The 13,784-nt window shown below is 42.8% G+C and overlaps 1 protein-coding gene across 3 annotated transcripts in view; it reads left to right on the top strand.

Annotated features, from left to right (window-relative positions):
• The window catches only part of sgsm2 (small G protein signaling modulator 2), a 149,250-nt gene extending 135,702 nt beyond the window's left edge, over positions 1-13,548 (top strand). For all 3 annotated transcript variants that reach the window (XM_038304626.1, XM_038304627.1, XM_038304628.1), the window contains 7 exons: positions 3,194-3,556; positions 3,782-3,906; positions 4,128-4,210; positions 5,612-5,721; positions 5,798-5,894; positions 9,931-10,098; positions 12,522-13,548. In XM_038304626.1, coding sequence (XP_038160554.1) covers positions 3,194-3,556; positions 3,782-3,906; positions 4,128-4,210; positions 5,612-5,721; positions 5,798-5,894; positions 9,931-10,098; positions 12,522-12,619 — 1,044 coding nt within the window. In that variant the 3' untranslated portion in view covers positions 12,620-13,548. The remainder of the gene's footprint in view (positions 1-3,193; positions 3,557-3,781; positions 3,907-4,127; positions 4,211-5,611; positions 5,722-5,797; positions 5,895-9,930; positions 10,099-12,521) is intronic.
• The last annotated feature ends 236 nt before the right edge of the window (positions 13,549-13,784 follow it).

The raw sequence follows: 13,784 nt of genomic DNA, 5'->3' as shown, positions 1-13,784 counted from the left end.
TGAATTAAATAAGACGGCGTCTAGAGTTGGCTGAGCACTTGTGAATCTTCTCTAGCGTAGCCTTCCAGAGTTCGTTACTTATATCCATTCCTATGGAGGTTTTGGTGAGGTTTTGGATAGTAACACATTATAAATCTGGGAAATGAATGTCTGTTCTATAGTGTCAATTCACAACATGTCATCTCAAGGCCCTTTACAGATCATCCAGTCAGATAGATTCAAAGTTTTCTATCTAAGGAAAACCAGCTGATTGCATTGACTCTTCAGCAATCCCTCACACTAAGCAAGCTTGTAGCGACAGTGGAGAGGAAAAACTCCCTTTGAACAGGAAGAAACCTCCAGCAGAACCATAACCAGAAAAGGCGGCCAGTTATCACACCAGTATATTTATATTAATGCTGACAACAAAAACACTATAAAAACACTTTATGAAAACAAAACCTAGTTTTATGTATAGGTTCACTTTTTGTACAAAAATCTTGCCCTTCTGAGGCTTTGTGAAGGTAAATCTGTGTTTCCATGGTGCAATATTGTGTCACACACCTAAAAAAATAATGTACCAGTTTAATAACGGAGAAGCTATTAGTCAGCTTTATAATTTTTTAATGTATAACAACTATTTATTTTCTGAGAATGTGTTTATTTAACAGCAACTATGCTGTTGTGCCACTTACCAGAAGATTATGAATATATTAAATAACTAGAACTGGAAGTTAGTTAATTAATAGGTAATTCAAATCAAGAGTAAAAGCTAGTTTTTAATTATCAGTTGAGTTATTATAACTGTAACTTGCTTATTGACCAGGGTTTTAGCCCTTTTCCTATCAGGAAGGGGCTAAAACCACCAACCCAAATAAATGTGTCTTTGTTCATTCAGATTTCACTGAAAGAAGAGTGAATCCAACCTGAGTGAATAATCGTTTACTCTGTAAAATGAATACAAAAGACCACGGATTAAAAATACGATGGTACCTTTATTAGCTACAATCACACAGTATTATATCTAATAACTCAGCAAAACACTAAACACTACTGAAAATAAGCAAAACCAAAGAAATAAAAGGGGAAGAGGGGTTTAAGCGTCCGTTCAAAGTCTGTGATGTTTGAAGTTTAAGGCTTAATGCATTTAAAAGTGTCCTTTATAATAGCAGCAGATAAAACGTAAATAAAACCCTGACACACACACAGCGATGTTACCTGCAGTCAAAACAGTGAAGTTTCATTCAGTTTATGGTGAAAATGAATAATGACTCAGGAATGCATTAAACTATGATGAGGCTGAAAGACCCGTTAGTTTAGCTGGCTGCAGGGGTTCTGGTTCTGGTTGGGTCCAACTGAAACAAAGAGACTGTAGTGAGCATTAGCATTCAGTTAAACCTTCAGGCATCAGCAGTTGAACCAGAAAGCTTATTTCACATAAAACACCAACACGTCTATATATCTACCTATAGTTCACTCAAGCAGAGCACTTATTAAGCATCAGATGATAAGGAGGGGGAGGGATCCAGTTACTGTTTTGGTTCAGTGGAGTGAAGGCCTTCGGCTCGGTCCTGTGGTCTGCAGCCCGTCTTCGGTCCAGTCCGTTGGTCTTACAGCAACTCAAAGAGATTTGGATCAATCCGATGCAACAATAAGGGGGGATTTGCAAGGGAGTTAATTTTATAACTCACGGTATCACGCGGGGTGTCTCCCTTTTAGCTATGGTGGTTAGCACGTAACCGTGGCTTGTAGCACTTCTGCGGCACTGCTCCATCTCTTCATCTCACAGGCGGTCACGGTCCGGCGGCTTCTAGCGGCTTCTTTTGGCGACGTTGTTCGGCGGTTAGCAGAGCTGGATTAGCTCTGTGCTGTCCCTGCTGCAGCAGGATTTAGAATCCACTGCGTTCAGCTCTTTCTGAATCACAGAAAAAATGCAGTCTGACTCAGTCCAGCGAGCGCAGACTTCTCCGGAGATGTTAGGTTGCTACATAGCGTAGCCCTCAGCTGGGAGCGCTTCTGTCTAGCTGTTATCGGTGAGAACTGCCGGCAAAATAGAACACTAATATGGGAAGCTAAGGTTTTTAAAACCTACGCCGGAAGGGTGTGTCTTCAGAACGGTGTACTTCCGGTAACATCAGCAAGAATGTATAGCAACAATGCAAATGAGCAAACATCTAGAAAAAGTAGATTATATTCTATTATTTTCCATGTGAATCCCAGATTGTTTCTTCTTCTTTGCCTTTTCTAAAAAGTGCTTTAAATCAGTCCTAGCTGTCTTTATTCATGCTGCATCAGATCCTGACGATTGAAAAACATTTGAAAAAGGAGGCAGGGAAAGCAGAATACAGTGTTAGTCTCACTACATGCAGTTAGCCTAGCCTTGGAGCTAAACCAGGACCTGAAAAAAAGACCTAGTGAACCGTCTCCATCTGTCTTTGGACTGATGATCAATGTTGATGTTCGACTGATCAGGTCCGCACGATTTCACCTCCAGCTTCTCTTAAGTTTGCTTTAAGGGAGTTTATTTCTGCGACTCAACCTGTCAATCAGCCCCACTACCACTGGGATGACAGTTCCCGTCATCCCAGGGCGCTCCACTCCTGCGCCCAGAGCTCTCCTATTCCTTTGTATTGCAGAGGAGTTACTGCGCTTTTAACCAGAGTCTATGGCCAAAGATATTTGCACCCCAGGCTCATAAATACGTCACAAATCCAATGACAAAAAATGAAACAGCTTTTGTTGTCATTAAAGATTAAATATTTATCTTGCACACTTGAAAAAATATTAATATATTTCAAATTATTTAAATTTTATAATTTCATTTTTATTTGTTTTTTTTACGTCTTAATCAAGGTCATTGGGTGGGTGGGGCCGCTCTAAAGCCTGTAGGACAGGGGCCCTTAAGGACAGACTTTGGGGATGCTTATTGTCGAGCCTAATTAGAAATTGACCACCAGTAGAAATGAGCTGATCTAAAGAGATGTGGCGCCACCTGCTGGTAATACCTCCAACTATCACAAAGCAAGCTGGTGGCAATATGCAGCTACCCAACCACCCTCCAGTGCTTTAAGGAACAACAGCAGCTCTGTTTAGTTTAAGACTGAAATCATGAAGTAAACTGGGTTTTATGTTCTTTAGTCCTTGAACCGTTTTCTTCACACTGAAGACCAAACGGTTCTAAACTCCCGGTTCCTTCTCTCTCATCCTTCCTCAGGTCTTTATGTCTGTGGACGAGCCGGATGCTGGGAGCCAGGAGACACCCATTGGAGAAGACGGCACTCCTGTCATGACCACCCTGGCCCCGCCCACTGCTGGGCCCCCAGAGGAGCGTCCTCTGGTAGAGTTTGACTCCCCCGACTCAGGCCTCCCTTCCTCCAGGAACTACTCTGTGACTTCTGCTCACTCTCAGATCCTGTCCAGCATAGACGACGGTCAGAGCACCGAGGAGGAAGGGGGGACCTCAGTGGGGGGGCGTCAGGACTCTCTGATGGAGGACAAGCTGTGCAGTCAGCTGGACAAACTGGTGACGAGCGGAGCAGCCGCTGAGGGGATGTCCGCCTCTCTGTCCTCTTACACGGTGCGTGAAGACAAACGGAACTAATGACGTCTTTGAAATGCTTCACATCCAACTGGATGGAGATGATCCCATCAGTTATTTCTAGCTTCATCGCCACTCAGTCACAGATCGGAACCATTTAGGATAGTTTCTCTGTGCATCTCAACTCTTTACTGGGAAGCGGCCTCAGTTTGTCCTCCTGGAAGTAGATACAGTGGTGCTGACCCACCTTGTTTCTTCACACAGATCGAGCTCCTGGACACAGTGGCCGTCAACCTCCACAGAATAGACAAAGATGTGCAGCGCTGTGATCGCAACTATTATTACTTCACCACTGCCAACCTGGAGAGACTACGCAACATCATGTGCAGGTAGAGGAAACAGGAAGACACCGACCTGCATGGCCTTCTGATCAGCAGACAGACGGCTAATAAACTGGCTTCACTCATGCAGTTAGATGTTACTTATGAGAGATGAGGTTTGGCTCCTCAGAATTGGTTCAAAGTAAAAATGTTCTGAGCTGTTTGAAGGATCTGCAGCAGAACCTGCTGAGCTGAAGGTTCTGATGAAGCTCCTGTGTCTCTGTCTGCAGCTACGTGTGGGAGCATCTGGAGATGGGCTACGTTCAGGGCATGTGTGACCTGCTGGCACCGCTGATGGTCATCCTGGATGACGGTGAGACGGCGCTCTCTGTTAATCCTCTGTTGGGTCACTGAATATACCAATGAGTCTTCATATGGAAACAGACCAATAGAAAGTGTGAATAAGTAAATCCACTACCCTCTGAAACTGATCCGTGCCGAGTTCGGACCGGGCTAGGACCAGTTAACCGTGCCGAGCTAAGTTCCTTACGGCCTCCTAGTGGTGATATACGGTACTACTGCTCTCTGTGATTATGTTTTGTTCCGTCCAACATCGCCTGGATAGCGTCCTCCTCCTGATTTCCTTACATACTGCCTGCCAGAATAGCCTCATGTTCTTGCACTCCCAAAGACAGTGATATCTAGTGCCTTTAGTTAAGTTAAGGACGGGGCCTCCTGTGGAGCTGGTTGACAGCTGCCTTTTGTATCTATGCTTCTTTTTCTATGTCTGCTTCTGTCTCCTTGAACCCCAGTGGGCCTCAGCAGATGGCCGCTCACACTGAGCCTGGTTCTGCTGGAGGTTTCTTCCTGTTCAAAGGGAGTTTTTCCTCTCCACTGTCGCTACAAGCATGCTTAGTGTGAGGGATTGCTGAAGAGTCAATGAGTCGATGCAATCAGCTGGTTTTCCTTAGATAGAAAACTTTGAATCAATCTGACTGGATGATCTGGTGAACTGGAAAGTGACCTGAGATGACATGATGTGAATTGGAGCTATAGAAATAAACTGAATAGAATTTAATTAAATTACATTTAGGACAATTTGGAGAAGCACCTGCAATGCTGTATATATAAGGCAATATGTAAACATTGACTAGGATGTTGAACTGCATGCTTTCTTTGTATCTCTTACAGACTGATATTCTGGAAGGCAGAAACAAATTTTCTACCATGGTTCAGAATCTATTGTTATTTTAAACAGCACTCTGCAAAAAAAATTTATTTAAGTAAGTCAATTTTTCTTAAAAGGAGTGCATTTCTTCTTTAATTGAGCAGATAAGAGAGTCTGCCAATGGAAAAAGACAATTAAGATGACAAAAAAACAAATGCAGTCTCTTATTTCTGCATTATAACTGCATTATAACTAATTACCTTATTTTAATGGTAAAAATGCTAATACCTTTGGCAGATCATCTTATTTTCCTACTCAAATTAAAGGTAAATACAGTTATTTTAAGAAATGTTGACTCTTTTTCAGAACGTTTTTGCAGAGCCCTACTAATGAACTAGTACCATGTTAGCGCGGTTTGGTTGGGTCCGGTTCAGTTACCTTGGTTACCGTGCTCAGCACGGTTTCAAAAGGCTAGTGTAAATGGGGCTTATTTCATAACAGTATAGTTTAGCTTTTTGGTTCCATGTGTTTCGGAGCATAACCGCGGTTAGCGGTTGGCATTAGTGATGCAGCCTCCTTTATCCTGCTTCTTTCTGTGGCTTTCAGAGAGTCTGGCCTACAGCTGCTTCACTCAGCTGATGAAGAGGATGAGTCAGAACTTTCCAAACGGTGGAGCCATGGACACACACTTTGCCAACATGAGGTCGCTGATCCAGGTGATGATGAGTGTGAGTGTGAACTTTCCCCCCGTTAGCATCCGTCTCTAACCTCTGCCCTCCTTCCTGCTGGCAGATCCTGGACTCGGAGCTGTTTGAGCTGATGCAGCAGAATGGAGATTACACTCACTTCTACTTCTGCTACCGCTGGTTCCTGCTGGACTTTAAAAGAGGTGAATCTCTCCCTGTGACGATGTCGTTCCTCCTCTTCGTCACTACTTTATCACCTCAGGTTAAACCAAATATTTACACGCAGCCTAAATGAAACACAAACCTTCGTTCCTTCACTGACCGTCTGTGGATCAGACTCACCTCTTCCTGTTCTGGTTTGTCTCATGGGCCGTTTCTCAATTCACGAGAACACAAGTCCGTACTGGTGTTCTCGTGAAGTCTGGTCTTGGCAAGAACACAGGAAAGTCTGGACTCTGGGAGAACGGCAGCAGGCAGCATAAATCAGGGTCAAATGGAAAAGAAATGTACTGGTGACGTCACCGCACGCTCGGCTCGTCTATTAATAGTCTCTATTAAATAATAAATTATGACTTTATTCATTTAGTGGAGGAATAATAATGAACACAGTCAGATAAGCACAAATCAAATGATCATTTTGCCAAATAAAACAATCAGAGCCAGCGGTACTTCATACGCGGCTATGCAGAGAGAGGGCTGCTGCAGACGGGCTAACGTTAGCCCTGGCCGCTGCAGACGTGCTAACGTTAGCCCTGGCTGCCGTTAGCTTTGGAGCTCCGCTGGTTGCCGCAGTCCTCTCAACTTCGGAAATCTTTTTTTTTATTACACATTAAATCTGTAAATAGACGCTTTAAAGTATAATATTCTTGCCTCAAGTGATCTTAAAACATACTTTTATTGAACAGCAACAGAAAAGAGAACTTTTAACTTTCAATGGCGGCACCATTGTAAGATGCTGCCGCAGTGCATGCTGGGACAGCTGTCAGTCTCAAGAACGGAAAAGTCTGCTCTGATGCATGCTGTGTAAATAGGGAGGGGTGAGAACAACATCCAGGAATTGGTCCATTGGTCCATTCTCGGTCTGGCGTTCTCTGCAATTGGAGCATTGCTTGGGCTGAGGCTCATGACGTATCACAAGGAGACAGAAACGGCCAGAAGTCCAGTCTTGTTTTTGGCAGCCATCTTTGATTTAGTCTTAGTTTAGGTCTTCAGGACGAAAACTATTATTAGTCTTTGTGGCATTTTAGTCATTACGATATGTGATAGTTTTAGACAGTTTTATGTTTCACTTCATCAAACAGTTTACCTTTATCATTTGGAATACCAACCAGATTCTTTCCCAGACTGATAGCTCTATCCTAGATGCTACAATAGCTGGGTATAGAATGCTGCTGTGCAGATCATCCTTGCTGTTGGGCAGAAAATTTTGATTTATCAAATTCAAATAAACTTTTTAATGAATTAATGCCCTACTCTATAAAAAAGTGTCTCACAAAAGCTGTGAAAATAGCAGATCTAGTTCAACACATCCTATTGGTTAATATAGCAGATAAGCTGACAAAATGTCCAACCAAGGAATAATTTTAGACATCCAAGGTTTTCATCCCAAAGGAAACACTTCCTGCATTAAACACAGATCAATAAAATCTTTATTGCTCCAAAAAGCCACTCAGGGGTCAAAGTAGATTTAAATTCACAGGGTTTGATATAAGAAAAATACATAGAGAACCTAAATGACTGCCTTTTAATGCCATGGCAACCCGGACCTAAATTTCAATACGTTGACTAAGATGTTGAAATATTAAAATAGATATAAACAAGAAATATGAGAGAGAAATATTCAAAGAACGATGTACCTTTTCATCTTGGTCTTTATCCAAAAATAAACAGAATGCAATAAAATATTTTCTTTGAATATATTTAGGGATTCCTTTAGGTAAAAATTTAAGAAGGTTTAGTATCACCTTTTGTGAGCTGGAAGTAATTAAATCCTAATATTTAGATAAAGGGATGTTTTACTCTTGGCAGAGGATGATCAGCCAATTTAGATTCTGTTTATTTCTATAGCGCCAACTCACAACACGTCATCTCAAATCACGCTGGAAGACCCAGCCTCCACCCATCTGCAATATTCCAATGGAGGGAAGGAGGTTGTTCCCCAAAATCTCCCAATACATGGCCCCAGTCATCCTGTCCTTAATACAGAGCAGTCGCCCTGTCGCATGTGCAGAAAAACACCCCAAAGCATCATGCTACCACGCCCATGCTTCACAGTAGGGAAGGTGTTCTTGGGATGGTTCTCATCATTCTTCTTCCTCCAAACACAGTTAGTGGAATTCTGACCAAAAAGTTCTATTTTGGTCTCATCTGACCACATGATTTTCTCCCATGACTCCTGTGGATCGTCCTAATGGTCAATGGCAAACTGCAGATGGGCCTTGACATGTGCTGGTTTAAGCAGGGGAACCTTCCCTGCCATGCGTCATTTCAAACCATGACGTCTTAGTGTACAGTAACCATGGAAACGGTGGTTCCAGCTCTTTTCAGGTCATTGACCAGCTCCCGTAGGTGTATAATTTAGTCTCTAGCAGGGTGGTTCTTAACCTTTCTTGAGGTTTCCTTTGTGTATTCACTAAACCCTTCTTTTGTGATAAATAACATATGTAACAATTTTCGAAATCCAAGACATAGGTGTATGTTTTTAACTGGGCCATACATGAACATGACCTCGCTTAAAGAACAAAACCAACACAGTGCATGAACTCACAGCAAATAATAAATATTTTACGTTACGACAGCCGTTTAATACGCACTAAAGCCCCCGCAGCACTGATTGGCCATGCAATGTGATGTTATCCTCTGCAGCTAGTGATGGCGTGTTGAGGAAAAAAAAAACAAAAGCGGGGCGTGTCACCACGAACTTTACAAAACTGTGTCTTTACCTCTGCAGCAGAGGCGCCGCTGAACCCCTGAGATGAACTCATCGATCCACTAGGGTTCGATCGATCCACTAGGGTTCGATCGGACGCCGGCTGCTCTAGTGTCTGTGGACAGCTCTTTGGTCTGGGCCATGTTCATAGTTGGATTCTTACGGGTTGTATGGGCTGGAAGCGTGTCTTTATGCAGCCAACCACCCCAAACAGGTGCATCTAATTTAGGAGAATAAATGGAGGTGGACATTCTGAAGGCAGACTAACAGGTCTTTGAATTCTAGCTGATAGATAGGCCTTTAAATACTTATTTGAAGCTGAAACATACAAATAAATAGTTTTTAAGAAATCATATATTGTGATCTCCAGACTTTTTTGTGTAGATTATGTCTCTGACATTGGACTTGAACATACGACGACAATTTCAGACCCTCTATGATTTCTAAATGGGGGAAGTTGGATTATAGCAGGTCAAATACTCCCATTTCTTGCGGAATTGTTTTTTTACTGCTTTTGTAAGGTAGTCCTCCTGCTCTCTCTGTTAATTTAATCCATTTTTGGGTTTAGCTGTAAATTAAAATCGCCTTTGCATGTACACATGCTGCATGCATCTGTGGCCACGAGACCAAATACCTCCTTAAAGAAATCTATACTACAACCAGGGGGGATATATATATCTGTATATGTGTGCTGATGGCTTGGATCTTGTTTTTCCCATTCAGCTGGCACTAATCATGGCAGCACAAGAACAGGCACTCAGTACAAGATCAATAGAGGCCGGGGTCTACCACACCAGGCAGGACCGCCGGTGCAGACTGTGCAAAGATGCCTCTGAAACAATACAGCACATAACAGCGGGGTGTAAAATGCAGGCAGGAAGTGCATACATGGAACGCCACAACCAGGTAGCTGTCATAGTGTACAGGAACATCTGCCATGAGTATGGGCTGGAAGTCCCAAGGTCAAAATGGAAGACACCTCCTAAGGTAGTTGAGAATGACCGAGCTAAGATCCTATGGGACTTCAAGATCCAGACTGACAAACAGGTGATGGCTAACCAACCAGACATCGTGTTCATCTGTAAGGAAAAAATTTCTACATTTGAAAAATTTTGAAATTAATGTAGCCTGTTAGCAGTTCCTAACAGTTAGCATCATGTTAGCGGGACGCCAGCTGTGCAGAATAGAAATGCTGGAGCTTCTTTCAGGGATTTTAAATGCTGCCTTTTTAACTGAAATTGGTCGACGACGTCACCTTGAGGGTTTTTCTCATGCAGACATTCAGTAACATTTATATGCTGTGTGTTTAGAGCTCCTGTATGAGGACGTGTTTGCCGTGTGGGAGGTGATCTGGGTGGCCCCCAGGATCTCCTCTCGGCATTTTGTCCTCTTCCTGGCCCTGGCTCTGGTCACCGTTTACCGTGAGATCATCGTAGACAACAACATGGACTTCACCGACATCATCAAGTTCTTTAACGGTACGCTCATGTTGTGTTTGGTCTGATTTACATTCTGCCATCAGTAACTCATGTTTATTAATCACACCACAGCAAATCTCGTTTGGTGTGAATTTGTTTTCCACTCTATCATAATTTCCTTTTCTCTACTGTGTGGGGAAGAAATCCATCTGGCGATTTATCTTGATTGCCTGATATAATATTTCGATCTTTCAGTTCCCTTTTGCAGTTTGCTTTTTTTAAAAACAAAACATTTTTACCTGAAACAATGAGGCTACCTCTGCACCAGATGGCGCTGTGGAGCCCGTTAGCTGTGCGGTGCAGCACCATATCTAGCTCAGGCAGTCACAGTGCAAGACTTGGACCAACTGTGGATCTGTCCAAAGCATTTGACTCTGTTGACCATAAGCTATTACTAGATAGACTAATTAACATTGGCATAGGAAACACAGCTATTACTTGGTTCAAAAACTATCTTACAGAGCGAACGCAATGTGTTTCTATAGATGGTCTTAAATCATACTTTTTAGAAATTTCTATGGGTGTTCCTCAAGGTTCGATTTTAGCCCCCATCTTATTTTCTATATTCATAAATAACATTGGAAAGGACGTGCAAACTGCTAAACTGCATCTTTATGCAGATGACACTGTGATTTATTCAGTTGCCTCTTCACTGAACCAAGCCATGCATGACCTTCAGTTGGCCTTTCAGCAGCTTCAAGTTTCTCTACATGGCCTTAAGTTAGTGCTAAATACTAAGAAAACCAAATGTATGACGTTTTCAAGGACTCGTTCCCAATCCCCAGATAATATAACTATTAACACATTAAATGGAGACTTAATTGAAAATGTTTCTTCATATAAGTATTTAGGTTTTTGGCTGGACAACAAACTTTCTTTCAAAGTTCATGTTGAAAAACTTGTAAAAAAGCTGAAACTACAGCTGGGGTTTTATTTTAGAAATAAAACTTGTTTTAACAAGTCAGCCAGAAAAACACTTGTGAAGGCTACTTTTTAAAGTGTTTTGGACTATGGTGATGTTGTCTACATGCATGCTGCCTCTAGTACTCTCCACCTGTTAGATTCTGTGTACCATAGTGCTCTGCGCTTCCTAACTAACTCCTATTCCCGTACTCATCATTGTACGCTGTATGAACTGGTAGGCTGGCCGTCACTAAGTCTACGTAGACAACTTCATTTCTATATTTTTCTATACAAGGCCATGTTGGGTAAACTGCCGGCATATTTATGTAATCTCCTCAAGCTAAATTCCTGCCATTTTCATCTCCGTTCCACCAGGTGGCGCTCTTACCAGGTTCCAATGGTTTTTACTGAGCTGGGGAAGAAATCCTTCTCTTACTTTGCTCCATGGTCCTGGAATAATTTGCAAAACTTGCTCCATTTAAATGATCTAGTCCAATTGAATGAATTTAAGGCCATGTTAAAATGTCATGTCATTCAAAAATGTAACTGCCCTATGTGACCTGTCTTTTCCTGTGAGATTTTGTCTATGTTGTATTTCTGTTTGTATTTTAACTGGTGTGCCGTCTTGGCCAGGTCTCCCTCAAAAAAGAGATTTCAATCTCAAGGGACTTCCTGGTTAAATAAATAAATAAAAACTCAACCCCCAAACAACATGGATACCAAAATCATTCATTTACAGCACTTACTTTTTTATTTATACATTTAATTTTTATACCTTGGAAAAACATCGCAATAAATGGTGATATTGCAATATCGTGATAATATTGTATCGTGACCCAAGTATGGTGACACGTATAGAATCATGTCACTAATACCAATACTCACCCCTGATACCAAAACAGTGTTTTGTGAAACGGAATCAGAGGGATAAACATCAAAGCTACAACCATTTAAAGGAGAACTCCGCTCATATTCAGAATTCAAACTTCTGAAAGTTCTTTAAATCTGAAATGATTCCATCCTGTTCAATAAATGATCAGTGTTTTTAATTCAGAGTAATTTTCATGTAAATGTGCTTTACTGGAGGCATCCATGTTTGTCAAAGAACACTACTGCCACCTACTGGTTAGTGACGTCAGTAGACGTAGTGATCGAATTAAAGCTAAATTCATTAAATCACTGCAAACGTATTAGATTTAGGTATAAATAATGATCTATTGGTTGTTCCTGGCTGACCAGACTTTTCCTTTAAAATAAACTCCTTCTCTGTCACATCTCCACCATATCTGCTCACCGAACAACAGAAACGTTCATTCAACCATTGCTTCCTTCTGGCTGTCGGTCGCTAAGGACGGATTGGTTGGACAGGTGTGCTCACCTGAGCAGCAGATCTCTGCTGCTCCTCCAGAGTCACCATGTGTCTCTTCTTCTCCCGACTTGATGCAGGCTGAGGTTTTATACCATGTCTCCTTTATGATGATCTTTATGATCTGTTTAGCGTTTTTCTCGTCTCTCTGCAGAAATGGCGGAACGTCACGACGTCCAGCTCATCCTACGGATAGCCCGGGAGCTGGTGCACAGAGTCCAGTCTCTGATGGACAACAAGGAACTGGTGTGACTGGGAGGACGGCGTGTGCAGCCTGGTGTCAGAGAGACGGGTTTGTGGCCCTTAGGGGCCCCGCTGGAGGCCCCGGAGTTCTGTTTACATGTTCCTTCACATGGAATGCCCATGGTGTCTGTTCAGACATGTGGATTTGTCTGCATGCTAGTGAGTTTAATCACACTGTGAACACATTCTTCAGTCCCCAGTCCAACAGCGTGTGCGTGCATGAAAACACACACACGGAGCGCCAGCTGCTCGCCAGCTGTGGCGCAGTGCTGCAGGAGGCCACCAGAGGACAGCATTCACACATCGCATGGTCAGAGACAGAAGACTTTGCCACGAAGATGCTTTCATCCGTGACCAAATGAACTGTGCCAACCACTGTTTTCTACAAGCACGCATGTTTTTAGCTGCTGGCCCCATTTTTAGCTTCTGTTCTTGTCTGATGTCTCATTGTTACACAAATGTTGCCTTTACTGACAGCCCAAGGTACTTAGATGCACTTTTCTCTGAGAGTTTCCTATTGGTTCTTATGAAGGAGGATTGGTTGCAGCCAGTTTTCCTGCACATGGTGGCAGATATTTAAAGCACGTGTGGAACAAAAACAGAAGAGCACAACAGAAAAGGGAAAAGCACAGAAAAAGGCCTCTGATGGAGGGAAGCAGCTTCTAAAGCTGCCTGGACCAGAGTCAGAGCGTTCAGGGTGACCAGATCCGCCGGTCGGTCCATGCAGGGTCTGTCCATCACAGACACAGTGATACCTGAGGGAAACCAGTGACGCCAGCAGCCAACGCACTGGATGGGCTTCCCCAGACTGGGATTTAATTCTATTCTATTCAGTTTATTTCTATAGCTCCAATTCACATCATGTCATCTCAGGTCACTTTCCAGTTCACCAGATCATCCAGTCAGATTGATTCAAAGTTTTCTATCTAAGGAAAACCAGCTGATTGCATCGACTCATTGACTCTTCAGCAATCCCTCACACTAAGCATGCTTGTAGCGACAGTGGAGAGGAAAAACTCCCTTTGAACAGGAAGAAACCTCCAGCAGAACCAGGCTCAGTGTGAGCGGCCATCTGCTGAGGCCCACTGGGGTTCAAGGAGACAGAAGCAGACATAGAAAAAGAAGCATAGATACAAAAGGCAACTGTCAACCAGCTCCACAGGCGGCCCCGTCC

This window comes from Cyprinodon tularosa, unplaced genomic scaffold (genome assembly GCF_016077235.1).
Source record: "Cyprinodon tularosa strain WSP-4 unplaced genomic scaffold, ASM1607723v1 ctg539, whole genome shotgun sequence".
In the NCBI taxonomy this organism is placed as follows: domain Eukaryota; kingdom Metazoa; phylum Chordata; class Actinopteri; order Cyprinodontiformes; family Cyprinodontidae; genus Cyprinodon; species Cyprinodon tularosa.
The sequence above is the reverse complement of the archived record's forward strand: the minus strand, read 5'-3'. Positions and strand labels throughout refer to the sequence as shown.